General features: G+C 37.2%; 1 protein-coding gene across 1 annotated transcript in view; it reads right to left on the bottom strand.

The window, feature by feature from the left end:
• jarid2b (jumonji and AT-rich interaction domain containing 2b) overlaps positions 1-17,331 on the bottom strand; it is a 121,420-nt gene that overhangs the window by 20,594 nt on the left and 83,495 nt on the right. Inside the window, exons 4-6 of the mRNA XM_065293595.2 lie at positions 16,060-16,229; positions 7,780-7,947; positions 3,716-3,903 (exon numbers count right to left, since the gene is read on the bottom strand). Coding sequence (XP_065149667.1) covers positions 3,716-3,903; positions 7,780-7,947; positions 16,060-16,229 — 526 coding nt within the window. The remainder of the gene's footprint in view (positions 1-3,715; positions 3,904-7,779; positions 7,948-16,059; positions 16,230-17,331) is intronic.

The raw sequence follows: 17,331 nt of genomic DNA, 5'->3' as shown, positions 1-17,331 counted from the left end.
ATATCAAATTTAAGCGATTTTGTGCATAAAAAAAGCAAAAAAACATCACAATTTTTCCTGAATTTTTCTTGAATTTAGTGTTTGAGAAAATGTTTCACGATTTTTTTTTTGCTTACCCCATTGGCAGATTTATTTGCTTGTTTTATGCACAAAATCACTTAAATCTGAAATTTTTGGTTTAAAAACTAGACTTATTTTCTGGGTCGTTTTGCACATCATGAAAAAGCATCTTAATTTAAGAATTTGTAGATATTTTTATTAAAAACAAGACAAAAATACTAAGAAAATGTTTTCTTGAAAATCATTTTTTGCTTAGTATTTTTGTCTTGTTTTCAGGGCAAATATAAAAAAAATCTTAAATCAAGTTTTATTTTCTTGAAGAGCAAAATTAGTATTTTTGTTGTCTTGTTTTCAGTAGAAATATCTAAAAGTTCTTAAATTAAGATGCTTTTTCTTGATGAGCAAAAAGACCCAAGAAAAAAAAGTCTAGCTTTTAGACAAAAAATTATACAATTTAAGTAAATTTGTGCTTAAAACAAGCAAGAATGTTTGCCAATGGGGTGAACAAATTTTTTTTGAAATAAGATCTCTTTTTTCTTAAACACTTAATTCAAGCAAAATTTTTCTCACCCCATTGGCAGATATTTTTGCTTGTTTTAAATACAAATTCACTTTAATTGTATATTTTTGTCTAAAAACTAGACTTATTTTCTTAGGTCATTTTGCTCATCATTTGATCATATTTCTACTGAAAACAAGACCCAAATACTACATAAGAAAGTCCTTATTTGCAAGTCTAGTTTTTAGACCAAAAATATCAAATTAAAGTGAATTTGTGAAAAAAAATCTGCCAATGGGCCAAGAAAAAAATCTTAAAAATAAGTTTCCTTTTTTTCTTAAACGTTTAATAAAAAAAATCGTACCCCATTGGCAGAGTTTTTCTTCTATAAGCACAAATTCACTTAAATTTTATATGTTTGTCTAAAAACTAGACTTATTTTCTTAGGTCATTTTGCTCATCAAGAAAAACATCTTAATTTAAGAACTTTTAGATAATTCTACTGAAAACAAGACAAAAATACTACGTAAGAAAGTCATTTTTTGCAGTGTAAGTCTAGTTTTTAGACGAATTTGTGCAAAAAAAATCTGACAATGGGCTAAGAAAAAAATCTTAAAAATAAGTTTCCTTTTTTCTTAAACATTTAATAAAAAAACACTTAAATCTTTTTCTAAAAACTAGACTTATTTTCTTACGTGATTTAATTCATCTTAATTTAAGAATTTTTAGATATTCATCCTGAAAACAAGACAAAAATACTAAGAAAGTAATTTTTTGCAGTGTAATATCTCTTTGTATATTTAGTCACAGTGCATGTATCCCACACACAACATTACAGACCACAACAGAGCTCCAAAACCCCAAACCAGAGAAAACAGCAGGGACGGAGTAGAAAGCAGAAAAGCACAAGAGAGGAGAAATGTTTTAATTCAGTGCCAACAGCTGCAAAAAGCCCTTAGAAGTATAGTTTAATCATAAACCGGTATTCGAGGACCAATTCATAGCCTATTTAATGCAGCACAGAGCACTAAAGTTCCTCAAATTTGGCTTTAATGCCCCAAATAAAAGGAGTCGTGCTTTCAGCTGATCTGAGGCAGATATACTTCACAGCCGAGCAGATGCGGCTTGGGTTACGCCCGGCCTCTCATTGTTTAACAGCCGCCATGGGAATTAGACTATGCCAGGCTACAAACATCGTCAGACTCAACTTCTCTCCTCACATTGTTTTCTTTGGCCCTGTTTTTTGGCATCACATAAAGGATTTGATTTCTTATTTGCGTGTTCACACCGAGCCAAGAAGAGAAGAGGCAGCCAGAGGGTTTTTAAACTAAAACTTCAGGTGAAATAAAAACACTTCCTGACATCTAAGAAATCTCACTGGATGGGAGAGATAAGTCCTGACGTTTGGTTTAAAGGCCTCGACAAGCCTTTAATGGAAACGATGCATTCGGATGTGAACGATGGGCAGCACAATCCAAACTTCTCACTAAAAAAACATTTTTGGTCCGTCCAATTCATGTCACTCTTACGCTTGTGTTGACGTTGCTCCTACATACAATAACCGGGTTTCATACAAAATTAATGCATGTCAAGTTCAACTGCAATTTAAATAAAAAAATATGATAGAGTGCTAAAATTAATTTTTCTTTTCGTTATGTCCTTTTTATAATATAAAGGATCCTGATGCCCTTTTTACATAGACACTGCACAAATAATGTGTCCCTGGATCATTTGGTTTGGGGCTCATATGAATTCATTAAAATTTTTGTTTTGACACACACTTAAATGTCTCCCTCCCAATCTCTTTTGTTTTTAAAGCCTCCGGACGCTGTCAATGAGACAATGTACGATCATCCAGACCGCGGGGTGATCTTTTGCCCATAACAGAGGACATTGCCGAGAGTCTTTGAAGTGAGACGTTGCCTGTATTGTATTCCTATCAGGTGCAGTCCAACAACAAAGAGAGGCTATTAAAAGATAAGGGGAGTGAAATGTGACCCCTTTCATCAATCGTTTCCCCTCGTCGACACATGAAAAAACAGCAGGAGGGGAAATAAAAGAAAGAGACAGACTCCGGCCCAGGGGCAAGCGTGATGGATGCTCTCTGCAGGTAGAGTAAGCAAATGTAGCGTGATGTCAGCTGCGGCCGTGTCTTTGTAGCCCCCGTCATCACGCCCGCCCTCTTTAAAAGCGATGCGTCAGTCCTCCACGCGGCACGTCCCGCCCCATCTGTGCGGCTCTGAGAGAGCAGTATGTGATTGTAATGATAATCCCAGTCAGCAAAACGGATGCTGAGTCGAGCTTGTGCAAAGCAACCACGCATCTGTCTCTGCCTGCAATGACCGCTGCGGCCACTAGGGGGCTCAATGACTCTGCATGCGAGCGCTGCATCACGCTGCCAGCTATTATTTAAGCTGCCTGAAACCCAGCAGGCAGGAACGCAGGTCACTGGCCTGGCCCCAGTGGGCAACCCCTTTTATACCAACGGAAACACGAGTAAGCCGGAGGAAGTACGAGAGGAAGCGGAGAATGAGAAGTAAAAAGGATAGGAAGATGGGATGGATAACGGCTGGATGGCCAGACGTGAGATTAAATCCGTTTCACGAGCAAGAGTGACAGAAACAGGAAGGAAGGGAAAACAACAATGGGGAACACACACGCAGACAAAACCAGGCCAACTCTCTGAAGTACATTTCTGATCGCACGTGAGCGCAAGGGAGGAGAAATGAAATCATGTGTTGCTAGCAGCATGGCAGGAAGATTTAACTGAGAACATCTGCAGCGCCGCAGCACAAGCAGCGCTCTCTTTCGTGCATCTGAATAGCAAAGCGTGCGAGACAAATTAGTAATGGTGTAAATTAATGAGCAATATGATCTAGGTTTAACCCCTTCGCTGCCGGTCGCAATGTACATAAAGTCCCACTGTGGTGAAAATCCAGTTTTTTATTGTTGTTATATGTCTATGTGGTGGTTTTAAGACAAGCATGCGCAAAGCCTTCACTTAACACCACTGCTGAGTATGTTATCCATAAAATTGGCGAAGTTTAAAACCATCCTGCAGATCGCAATTTCATAGGCATTCAGCACGTGCACTGGGTCACGCTCAAACCACAGCACTTCAGAAAATTAACACACTTCTGCAAATTGGTGGCGTACCTGCTTGCGGAGTTCCTCTGTGGCTCTTCTGTAGTTGTGCCCGTTGGTGTTGTGGCTCCTTGCCGTGGCCGCTGTGTGCTTAAGGGAGATTTCACACCTCTCGCCATGATCTCTGCCAACTGATGACTCTCTGCCTCTGGATCTGGTTGCAAGCTCTTTCTCTTTGTGTACTTTATGACCATTCAATGCTGGGGAAGATAAACCACAGGTTATTAAATGCTTGACATTCTTCCTTATTCACTTTCAAATTAAATTAGATATTAAATTAGGATTAACTCATTCCCCGCTAGTTTTTTTTTTTTTTTTTTTAAGTTGCCAGCCCACATTTTTTTGTGATTTTCACAAAAGTTTCACAAAATGCCTACCAGGAAAATTTTCTACTAAAAATATATAAACATACAAATATATCAAAATGAAAGAACCGACCTTCTGCTTTCAAACAAACACCAAACAAACAAAACGGGAAAAAACTTTCATCCTATCTATATTTTTTCTCTACTTATAAACTCTTAAATATGGGTATTTTTCTTAAGAATCTCAAGAAGCGGAAATAATTGCATTTTTGTGAAGGAATTTTGTTAGAGATCATATTCAGAATGATTATCCAGGGCTCTACACTAACTGTTTGCACTGGTTTTTCACAAAAGTTAAATGCACCCAAATTTTTGGGTATTGCATTTAACACAGCAGTTTTACAAGTGCCCATGGTTGTTAAATGTACAGAATATAAATTAATATGTATTTTATAAATTTCATGCTGTGATTCTTTTTCCCTTATAGCCTATTGCTTATAAATTTTTATTTCCTAAAAATACTTTTATTACATTGCTTTGTTCCCATCTTTCATTGTAGTTTTAATGTTGTGTGCAGGATTTGCCATTGCTGAAAATGCAAAATAAGTTATGTATTTATTTATTTATATCATATATCATATATAAAATCATCATATAAATATAAATAAATAAATAAATATATAATAAATATATGATTTCACAATGCAGTGAGTATTGAAAAAACATTGAAAAATTAGGTCGCATGTGTGGCAAAATTGGTCGCACTTTCGAGCCCTGTTATCAAAACATACACTGAGTGTAAATTACTAAATAACGCTTTGGCTTCCGTTTTTTATAAATTGGGTAAGTGCGCCATCTAGTGGATAATCATAAAACACAAAAATTCATCAGGAACAAGTTTTTATGCAAATTTTTTTCTTATTTGACGAGATAACTCTTCAGCTGCGGGGAAATGATTAATATAAGTCAATAAAACCAAATAAACCGCACAGTAACAGATGCTTTTATGACCTACTTTGTCCTTAAAGTGAAGCATTTACTTTAATGCTTTCAGCACAGTATGCACTAAGCAGTATACACTTAGAAGTAGGCAATGTTTATTGAGATCTTGATCTCTCTTGTTTGTGATATAACTTTACAACCATAAGACATGAGACACTGTCCTATATTACCCCAGAGATACACAAATCCTGAAAGTCAGAAAGACGTAAAGAGAAAGTCAAGCTTTGTTTAGACAGGCAACAAAATTCGAATCAGTTTAGTTGACATACTAAATGTGATGTTCATGCAAATCATGTTCTTGCAGTTCAAAAAACAATTCAAATCACATTTTTGGAAGGTAGCATCTCTTTCTGGGCTCATACAAAGTGAGCAATATTGTCTAGATTCATAGTATGTAACATTCACTATGTAGTGCAATTCTAATGATTGAGCAAATCCTTGGTATATGCATGAATGCATTAAATGTCTCTGTTGCTTGTGTTGCCTGTGTGCCTCCTGAGTTGATAACCGTGACGAGATCTCATGATAGACACGAGGCAAGATTTTCATTTCTCAACCCTCTCTTTCCACAATGACAGCTGCCCTCAGTTGTATAAGAAAGTCTCTCGACAGTGCACACGATAAACACTGGATTTGAAAACCAAATCAGATTTGGGTACAGTGTGAACAGCCTCCCAAATTTCCTGTTGCAGGAAAAACAGGAAAAGTATCGCCTGAGCAAGTTAAATCATGATAGGCCGCTTAAACCAATCCTTTCATAAGTTTCAAGTGATCACAGCTTGAACAAGATGTCTGCGAGTTGGCCTTCTCTGGAGATAATGCAGTAAAATTTTCGAATCGGGTGTCTGTCTATTATTAGGTGTATGGATGGCTTTAATTAACACATTTTACATCTGCTCTCTGTATTTACGACTGTGCACTTTATTTTAAATGCATCAACAGGCACCCGCGCGTATGAGTGAGGGGGATACGGATGGCCTTTTGCGCTGTAAGCGGACCGCTAGGAACTGCAACCGACAGCTGAACTCAATAAAAGGCGTTTAATTTAGAAATGTAAACATGCCTCTGGGTTACTAAGGTTCAGTGAATGAAAAGTGAGAGAGAGAAAGAGACAGACAGGAGACAGACAAAGAAACACACACACACACAGAGAGAGAGATAGGTGGTACAGGGTTTATTTATGAACCAAAACTGTAAGCAAATGAAACAGATGCATAATGCATGAAAGAGTACACATTGCATTCTCAGTGTTGCTCATCATCGCAGCAAAAACAAATGTTGCCGAGCAGGTATTGACATTTTTATAGTTAGCTACTTAAAGAAACCTAAAGAAACACATTCCTGAACTTGAGCCAACTGGAGGAATCAAAATCAATTAAAGGTGACTGAGCGCCGGCTGGAAAATAAAACGGAGCTAATATATGCAGCGCTGACTGAACAAGAATAGATGACTAGACTAGACGGTTGCGAACTTGTGATCTGCTTGTATTGAGCAAATGAAGGAGAATCGTTTTTTGGTCTTGTGTAAACCTAGCGGGGAACTCTGCTTTTATAGGGGAACATCTGGCTTTTTACACCAAAGGGTAATGGGATTAGTGCTGAACCCTAATTTGCATACTTTTAAGTACATACTATACTTAGACAAGAACAGCAAAGCACAACAGTACTGAGACATATTATGGTTTGATACTCTGTCCAGCTTTTCTATTACATTGGAACATCAAAATTTGATACCAGACCACGGTACCATTGCAAATCGATTTTCTTGTGTAGCGCAAAGAATTATAGGTAAAGGTAGCCATACAGCATGCATGGAAAATCCCAAAGTAATACACCATTTGGGCATCTTTGATGTACTTTTTAAATATTCTATGACATAGGATGCATAAAACCTAAACTGGTACACTATACAGAATCAGGACTGTTAAAAGCCTGTAGTATATGTGCACGGCAAACACAAATATAATTTGACTCACACGCATACACCAATGTTTGACGCATGAGCATGGGAACGAATTGCAATGGCCAACATACAAAATACTCCTGCGCACGCGTGCTGTCACAAAATGCTCAACATGTCATCCTCTCATTTGTTTGGAGTGATTACGTGTGTGTGCGTGTGTGTATAGCGCACAGGGACGTGTCGGCTGGTGATACTCGGCACAGATGTGAGTTGACTGCATAGACACCTTGTTACTAGCATTCCCACTAAAGTGATAATTGGAGATGATGATGAACGCATCACGTCTCACTCCAACACAACATAGTAAATGCTCTCCGTCTATATTGACATATTCACTCATAGACATGCTTGAGTAAGCTTATTTTACATATTTTAAATGTGCCAAAGAATGCATTGACACAATGTATTACATTGTTCTCTGATACCTACAAAGAAGGTATGTGACTTTATTAAGTGCAAACAGAGATGGTTTAGGATTTTTTACAACCCTAGGATTTGTCCACAGAATGAAATGGTCTATTATTAACTTATTTGAAAGGGTTATGAATAATAATGTTGAGCTATGCACTGATTGGCTGTTTCACACGGAGGCTCATTTCAGTAGCTCTGTGTGTTTGCAAACAGACCTTATGTTAGAACCTTTATCAATGATGTGTTTTCGTCTGTCGAATCACAAGTAAATATATATAACATTGATGTCTTTATTACTGACTGAGTAAGGTCATGTCAACGACTGAAATCAATGAGTGAAACTTTGATGCTCTTAATCTTGTTATTAGATTATGAGACTTTGCCTAGATACTTACCGAATCCATTGATCTTGCTGGACGGTTTTCCCTTCTTGGGTGTAGACTGACACGATGTGGATGCCACACTGGGTGGTTTCTCTTCCTCAATCTCATCTTCATCATCCAGATCCTCCTCATCCTGAGAATTCCCAAAGTAGGACATGCTATCGGGTAATGCCGACGAGCCTGAGAGAAAAAGGGAGAGAGAGAGAGAGAGAGCTTTTAAATGAAGCTACAGGGCCCAGAACCCTTAATGCAGGGAGGAAAATGGGATAAACTCAAGTCTGTGTTTCTATTGCAGTTGTAATCCTCTCAAAATCAGTGGCTTTCCAACCACGGCTAAGATTAAGGATCTTCCCTGCTGTTGGATCGCTCCTCGGGAGCCGGAGGACATTACGCTTTTCATTTTCTGAGTGATCGTCCACACGAAAGACTGATGTGCGGGTCTCTTTAAGGAAAGCTTTGCTTTAAAACACTCCAGCTGATAACCCACAACATACTGTAAGATTACAACCCCATGTGAAGAAGCCCATAGACTAATGCACGGCATATGAGGATTACCCGGAGACTAAGAGAGCTCACTACTGTAATAATAATAATAATAAAATAATGAAACAATCCAAATTAAATGACTTAAATGGCCGAGCCATTTTCAAAACAACCACACTTTAATATTATTGCATATTAATAGTGATGCAATTAATCAATTAATTACAAGATAATAAACTACATAACTTGATGAATCTTTTTTATTATGGCTTATGATTATATCAATTAGATATTAATATTATTATTATAATAAACTGAGATAAGAAAATTTCACACTTCATTACTTAATGTATTTAACTTATGAACATTCAGTCAATTAGGCAATAATAGCCATGCCTTAACTTACAGCAATTTCAAGGTGGTTTGTATCATGTTCATCTCTCAGCACCGTGAACCGCACAATAAACCAAACCTGTGATAGCTACAATATGTGAATATTTCCCATCTCGTACACACAGAATAGGTGATGCATGTCAAATGCCTGCTGTCCATTAGCTGCTAAAGATGCCCTCTTCAGGCCCTGGTGTAGTACTCCTGCACTACATCGGGCAACAATTATCATTATCTAGCGTAGTGCTCTGGCACATTCATGAATGAAACATGAGTGAGTCCGCCGCAGCCCTGCAAATGTGCTCTCATTAGATCTCTATTAACATGGAGCACGTGGATGCGGCGGTGTCACCGAATACCCGCTCCGCACACATGCAGCATTCAAAAATGCTTAAGGGCAATGTGACCACATTTATGGTAAGCTATCAAAACAGGCCAACAGTTCAAGGACCACAAATAATACAGATCATAAAAAGCGTTTCTAAATACCCTACATTTTCTGAACCAACTTTCCAGGCTGGGAAATGCAGAAACGACAATGTTAATATAGCCCATGTGCCTACAGTGGTTTAATCTTTAATTCATGAAGTGACAAGAAAACTTCTTGAGGCGGTTTCCTGGACAGGGTTTAGGTTAATCCAGGACTATAGGCCTTATTAATATTAGGTAGTTTTTACAATCATACCTTACAAAAACATTACAGGTGTGCATCTTAAGACAAAACAATGTCAACAAAATGTGTTAAAATTAAACCGGACAAGTTTTTTTTTTTAAATCAAAGCAGCTCAAACATGCATTTTAGTCTGGGACTAGGATAAGACCTTTCCCCGCTTTGTGTTTATGAAGTCTCTGATGCATATTTGCCAAAAGGACTGCATGCATGCGTTAAACACTGGCATTGTGTGTCAGCCATAGACATATATGGGCATCTATGTATCTTTATATCTATGGCTGTCTTTTAAAAACATGTGTGTGCTGCTTTCGTAGTTATGCATTGGAGACTAACTTGAGTATGAGCACATAATGTATAATTTTGCTTAATGAAATAAAGACTAAACCGCTGTAGTCACGTGAACAATTGTAAAATATTTACTGCCTGGCCTTGAAAGTACTGTAGTATGTTGCGTTGCTGTCTATGGAGGTTCAGAAATTTACAAAAATATCTTTATTTGTGTTTTGAAGATGAACACAAATATTTTGCATATGAAATGAAGTGAGTAATTAATGACAACATTTTTATTCTGGGGTGAACACACACTTTAAGGCGCCTAATATAAAATGGGACCGAGCATCAAATTAAAAGGTGATAACAAACAGATCACAATATACCTGGTAAAGATTAACCAAACAAAATATACATGTATTTTATAGCGATATTAGACGTGAATGAGGTCCCGTTTTTGTAAAATGTACATTTCACAAGATGTGATTTAAATAATACTGGAGCCGTCTCAAGTACACACAACCACAGAGAACAGCATCTTTAAAACAAAGCCATCCTGATGACTACTCAATACAGCCAAATAAATCTGACAGGATCAGCTTTTTACGTTGAGTCCAAGTAAATAAACACAAAACCAAACATGGTAACTCAATGCCAGTTCAGCTAATTAAGAAAATGGCGCCCATTATCATTATCTTGATATCCTATACTGAGGGCAGGAGAAGGTCAAAGAGCCTTTGACCTTCTTTGGGGGATGGAAACCAGTGCCATCATAGGTCAGCTATTTTCTATCGAGTTCGCAAGTATGTGTTTTGCAGAAATAGGATGCTGTAGTCTTTTCTTTTTTTGCTGAAGTCTAATCTTTTTCAGATGCCTCCCTTGTTTGGGCTCTCCCTGCCATGGTGTTTACAGAGTCGCCCCGGGGAATGCTGGGTAGGGAGTAACGCAGCTATAGGGATTCAGGGGAGCACAAACTGGATTTATGATCAAAATCATGGACCATGTATCACGCTCCCTCAGCTTCTTTCTATGGGAGTTGACAGATTTAGATTCAGCTCCAGAGTGAAAGAAAATAAAAACCAGGCCTTCCCCAATCCTCAATTATGTGTGCTCTCATATTCTTCACAAGCTGACACAAATCATAATTAAGGGTGAAAGCGTCTATTTCAATTGTCATGTTTAATTCAAGCACTGACAAAATTACAAGTGAACTTCTACTTTGGGTTGTCGTCTTTGTCCTGTTTTATGTAAAGCAAAATAGGGTTCAAAGTGAAGATCTGGGTTCTCCGATGGCGTTGTCAGGGCCTGTTCTGATTGGATGCCTGGTTGCCGTGCGGACTGTTTTGGGCAGTCACATGATTGGAGAGAGGAAAGAAAGACAGAAACAATAGGGAAAAAAAAGGAAACACAAATAAAAACAGAATGAACAGAAAGAAATAAGGAAAGACAGAGAAATGAAGAAGGAAAGGAGGAAACCAACAAACAAATACATAAATAAATACAATATTTTTTGTATTAAAACAATAGAAAAAACAAAAAAGCAAAAAAAAGGAAGAAAGAAATGAGGAAAGAAAGAAAGAAAGAAAGAAAGAAAGAACTGAAGAAAGAAAGAAATGAAGAAAGAAAGAAAGAAAGAAAGAAAGAAAGAAAGAAAGAAAGAAAGAAAGAAAGAGAAAGAAAGAAAGAAAGAAAGAAAGAAAGAAATGAGGAAAGAAATAAAAAGAAAAACAAATACATAAATAAATACAAGAAAAAAACAGAAAAAAAACAAAAAAGGATACAAGTAAATGAAAACTGAAAAAAGAAAGACAGAAAGAAAGAAAGACAGAAAGAAATGAAGAAAAAAAGGAGGAAACCAACAAATAAATACATAAATTAATACAAGAATTTTTTTATTAAAACAATAGAAAAAACAAAAAGCAAACAAGAAAGAAAGAAAGAAAGAAAGAAAGAAAGAGAGGAAAGAAAGAGAGGAAAGAAAGAAAGAAAGAAAGAAAGAAAGAGAGAGAGAGAGGAAAGAAATGAGGAAAGAAAGAAAGAAAGAAAGAAAGAAAGAAAGAAAGAAAGAAAGAAAGAAATGAAGAAAGAAAGGAGGAAACCAACAAATAAATACATAAATTAATACAATAATTTTTTTATTAAAACAATAGAAAAAACAAAAAGCAAACAAGAAAGAAAGAAAGAAAGAAAGAGAGGAAAGAAAGAGAGGAAAGAAAGAAAGAAAGAAAGAAAGAAAGAAAGAAAGAAAGAAAGAAAGAGAGAAAAAGAAAGAAAAACAAACAAACAAATAGATAAATAAATACAAGAAAAAAAAGGAAACAAATAAATGAAAACTGAAAAAAGAAAGACAGAAAGAAAGAAAGACAGAAAGAAAGAAAGACAGAAAGAAAACAAATAGAAACAATAGAAAGAAAAGTGGAAACAAGTAAATAAATATAAAAAAGAAAAAAATGTAAAAACAAACAAACAAACAAATAAATAAATAATAGAAACAAAGAATGACTGAATGCAAGAAATAAATGAGGGAAGAAATAAAGAAAAACAAACAAATAAATACATAAATGAATGAATGAAGGAAGAAAGAAAGAAAGAAAGACAGAAAGAAAGAAAGAAATTAGGAAACAAACAAATACAAATAAATAATAGAAAAACAAACAAACAAACAAACAAACAAAAACAAACAATATAGAAAGAAAGAAAGAAAGAAAGAAAGAAAGAAAGAAAGAAAGAAAAAAGAAAGACAGAAAGAAAGAAATTAGGAAACAAACAAATACAAATAAATAATAGAAAAACAAACAAACAAAAACAAACAATATAGAAAGAAAGAAAGAAAAAAAAAAGAAAGAAAGAAAGAAAGAAAGAAAGAAAGAAAGAAAGACAGACAGAAAGAAAGAAATTAGGAAACAAACAAATACAAATAAATAATAGAAAAACAAACAAACAAAAACAAACAATATAGAAAGAAAGAAAGAAAGAAAGAAAGAAAGAAAGAAGACAGCAAGCAGGATGCTTTGGAAAGACAAATAAATTAAAGGAGTAAATTATGACAAGTTTTACATTTGAGTGAAGGATTGAAGGAATTAAAGAGAGGCTGAATGATTCAGACCAACACTGCTGAAAATCACAGCCTGAACTGGTTGGAGATCATGTCAGGTTAACTGTTTTTAGACGGGTCAAGATACGTATGACAGTTAAGCAAAAGGATGTTTAAATACTGTGTGTCAGTATATATCTGCCCCCGTCTAAAAACCACGTCCCCTCTATTTGCACAACAGATAGCGATGTTCAAGAGAGGAAAGACATTCATAAAAATGGTCTATGTCTTGTGGCAAGAACATGAGAGGATTAAGGATTATATCTCTCTCTCTTAATTTACATTCCTGAATGCTTGCAAATCCATTAACCCAGTTTGGCCTCTGCTTGAGGAGTCGCTGGGAGAATTTAATCAGCCTGCCTGCCGTCACGTCGTCGTACTGAATCAGACATCTTTGTTTGTTGGTAGTGATGGCTGTGTAACACAGATGCTCGTGGCTGTGGTGACAATGCCTTTCTGTCATCCTGCCAAAAACTTTGAGGGACTTTGAGATAGTATATCCTGAAGCACTGGATTTGACAAAAGCTGCTTTAGTAAGGACATATAAAAACAGGTTAAACTGCCGGTTATGTAACATAGGGATAATAGAGCAGGTTATTCATTTACTGTTATCTCATCACCTACTCATGTTTACTTATGAGGTAAGGGTGCACGCAGTACAAAGACATCATAAATGTGCTTTGCAGTGATCGCTTCTACAGACGGCTAAATTCTTTAAATTAAATGGTCTGCCGAATGCAAACATTTAAATAAACGGTCATGACCCAAAAAGCTGACCAGTCTTTTTCTGAAAGGGTAAGAAAAAAATAACGGTGAATGGAAATAAAACAATGCTACGCTATATTGTGCATAGCAAGGATAGTAAAATAAACAGGTGTAACATTTGTAGGGAGGATAAAATGTTTGTCATTTGTTTTGTTGTTGATGCTAAAAGTTGCATCATTTTTATCGGTCACTTGGTATAAGTTAGTCAACTTGATGCAAACACTGAGAGGTTACACACATACATTCAACTGTAATGAGGTTGAGATTCAAGAACATACAGAAACCAAAAACAAACCAATGTTTAATGATATAGGATTGAACAAAAATTTAAAAAGTAAAAAAAGAAAAGAAAAATGCTAGTAATGTTGCCACGTAATGTCAAATCTGTCCCATCAAGCAAAACCAGGTAAGAAACACTTGTACCTGTCTGTTAGTGTTGGGCGATATGCCCCAATGTGAGATCGTCCTATTGTGAGCCTGTGAGATTCCCGATACATGAAAGTATAGGGAGGCGGGGCAATAGTTTACTTATTTGTATTTGTTCAAGTCACTTGATTGATGGACGAAAAAAGGATCTGAGTTACTCTAAGGGTCTAACAACCTCTCTAGTGCATGGAAATGGTAGAGCCATGCGTATTACAAGCTCAGGTGCGAGGAGGAGTCCAAAACGAGCGTATTACAAGTTCAGGTGCGACAAGGATGCCACACGCATTACAAGCTATCTCGCGCAAAGTGAAGCGCACCAACCCTCTGATGAAAGGAAAAGCACACAATGTGCATGTTAATGTGAAACTATGATGATATAATAATATTAATTTAAAACGATAATAGGCCAACTATCGCCATGAAGGCCCACTATCGGCCATATGTCAGAATGTCGTCGACAACCCTAGTGTCTGCACAACAGATTAACCCACACGTTATCAGTACATAATTTAAATATAAAGCACTCTTACATCGCAATACATTCCTGTATAGTCTCTAGAAAACGTTACTTAATATTGCATAAGAACATGCATCTAATGTAATGCGTGTCTCAGACTCCTTCTCGCACCTGAACTTGCTAAAAAATATGTAAAAAAACTTAAACTTAATTATGCTGTTGAGATATCAGACAACTGAAACTCATGCTGCGTACACACCACAAACAAATTTAAATATTTACACAGCATTAGAGATTTGTTAAAGACAGAAATGAAAACAAAAATGTCAATAGAGATTAAAGTCTACAGTAAGCTCAACATTGAACTCCACAGTTAAATAAATTCTTCATATATTGGCAGTCAGCCATAACTGAGCTATTGTAGGACTGGTCATGCGACCCAGGTCATATTTACCAAGATTTAATTGATTTTGTATTTACCTGTCAACTCTCTACTGCCCCACCTTACAAAGATCAACACTAGTCTGCATTCACAGACTGCCTTTCCTGATAGTTGGAGCAGACACGCCAAAGTAAAGAGACCTCTGAAAGATATTGAATATCCGAGCTTCTTTGAAGGATAATACCACACACATTGCAGTCAGCTTTCAACTAACAACACCTGTGTATTTAATGCCAGATTGACAAAATGCTATGGCGCACACACACATAAATCACACATACAACCTGGCTGGCATTGAACACAATAGAGCTGCATCATCTATTGCAGTTATTGGTAAGCGGCCAATAATTGCCACGATGGCAAAAGTTGAAATGACTCAACGAAAGTTGAAGCTGATATGCAGGACCCTCAAAGCAAACATTTGAACTCTCCATGACCTCATACACGGGTATAGCCAACTCCAAAAATACCTCGCCTGATCTCACATAGGGCCGTAATGCAACTGACACAACCAGCTAACCTTTCACATGGTACATCTAAGTGTCATTTGTGCACAACTATGACCTACTTTTAATCAATTTTACAATTCAGTAACAAAAAGTTGCCATGACGGTCATCTTTGAAAGCACATTAGTAACGGGATCTTTTTTAAAGTGATTTCTTAAAATCCTGAGTTTTTCTGAAATCAGGGGATTAAAACTCTCCCGCAAGGTCTAAGTATTATGTTGTAAAAACTCAAGCCAACTAATAAATTCAAAGTCCAATGCGAAACGTTTGACATGGTCCAAATAGGAATATTCTGCTTCCACGTATCCCGCAGGTTTTATACATCTTATGAACCAGGAGAACCAACTGAATCTAGTAAAAGTACTAGTAAATGAACATTTAAAGTCTGCAGACGGAGCTGTGACCCAGCCTAGATAAAATTTCTGTGTGAGTTTAGCTATAAGGCTCCGAGGTACGCTAAACCTTTCGATTTTACCAGTTCTGTGGTTAAATATTTGCCATTTACTCTATAGAAACAATGTTTACTGACCTTGAAAGCAGGGGTTACCCACAATCCCCTGTGTTAAAGGCATAGCCTGGGTGAGATGTGTATTTGTGCGTGTCTCTGACACATCACATTGATAACAAAACATTGAAAGGTTGGTAAGTCAATGGTTTTATGTTTGCACAGCAAGGGTACTAAAGTTCAGATGCCATGTAAAGCCACCAGATACCAATGGTACAGTTCAGGTCACCACCAGGTGAGCTACAGGCAAAACCAGCAGGGATTAAAAGATGGCCAGTACCTCGAAGGCATATGAAGGTGAGGAAGTCCTCTGTCTTGGGTTTGCGTCTGGAGAGGAATGTGATATGCGTGTGCGGCGTGGGCAGAGAGGGATCGGCCATCTTCACTGGTGTGGTGCTGGGAGAGTTGGGTTGAGACTGGGCGAATTTCCTCTGTGCATGCAGTCTTGGCCTGAAAGGAAATGAAAACAATAGCTTTTTAATAAACTTGTTTTTTAACATATAACAGAGCCTCTATGGATACATTATCAAAACTGTTTTCTTCTAAAAATCCCCATTTGGCACTGTTGCTCGGATAACGTTGCCAAAGCAATAAATTCCTCTTAACGCTTTTGCTATTGCAATGCAAAACTCCACTCGGGGCCTTGCTGTTGCTGTGACTAATTCGGTCGATCTGGATCTCATTCAGACACGTTTGTGGTCCGATTAGCACACAAAAGCTGCTATTTCTGATAGTCATCCAAACATGTTTGGAGAGAATTGACCTGACGAGGCAGAAACTATGCAAGCTGACACTCGAGAGGCCGAACAGCACCTGTAGGAATTTGTCAGAGTCAACTCCCGAATGCCGATTCACATCAATGCAACGAAAAGTAATTAAGTTCTTCATTACGTGCCGTCAAAACCTCGGCAGCAGCTCGGTACTGATAAATAGTACTAAGGATCAGGGTTCCAAATTAACACCCGCCAACCCGCCAAATGCGGGTTAAAATTCATTTTGGCGGGTGTTAATAAAAACTTACTAGCCAGTTTGGCCGGTGATGCATGAGGCATTGCATGCAAGATACATAAACCTTCGTTCTCGGTCATTTATCCCTCTGGCAGGACATTTCCCATGAACACTGTGCCGTAATACGTGATGATGTTTATACGCCAATTGGCTGCGCGCAGTTTGCAGCGAAACCAGCGCGAGAAACCATGGAGAACGAACGGGCAGAGCAGGGAGGATAGAAAAGACAGCGGTGTCGCCACACCCCTTTACTGGGGCATGTGATCCAGTGTTAATCTTTTGTGCCCATGTGTAAATCTCAAGTTTAAATTTTAGCAGTTAACTAGTGTATTCCTTAACAAAGAAAATAGCGGCAAAAACAGATCTATATGCAATGTAGTTAACCAATTTACGCTTGTAAAGCGACGAAGCAGTCGCACGGACGTGTGCATGCATGTATCCATGTCCACGCGCGTCTTTGCGTTCCTCCGCGCGCGCATCTGCATCCAAAAGGGGACGCCACGTGAATGAGTAATTATGAAAACATGACGAGAAGTAAGTTTCT

The sequence above is a fragment of the Paramisgurnus dabryanus genome, chromosome 19, assembly GCF_030506205.2.
Source record: "Paramisgurnus dabryanus chromosome 19, PD_genome_1.1, whole genome shotgun sequence".
Classification (NCBI taxonomy): Eukaryota; Metazoa; Chordata; class Actinopteri; order Cypriniformes; family Cobitidae; genus Paramisgurnus; species Paramisgurnus dabryanus.
Note: the sequence above shows the minus strand (reverse complement) of the source record. Positions and strands in the feature narration are given on the sequence as shown.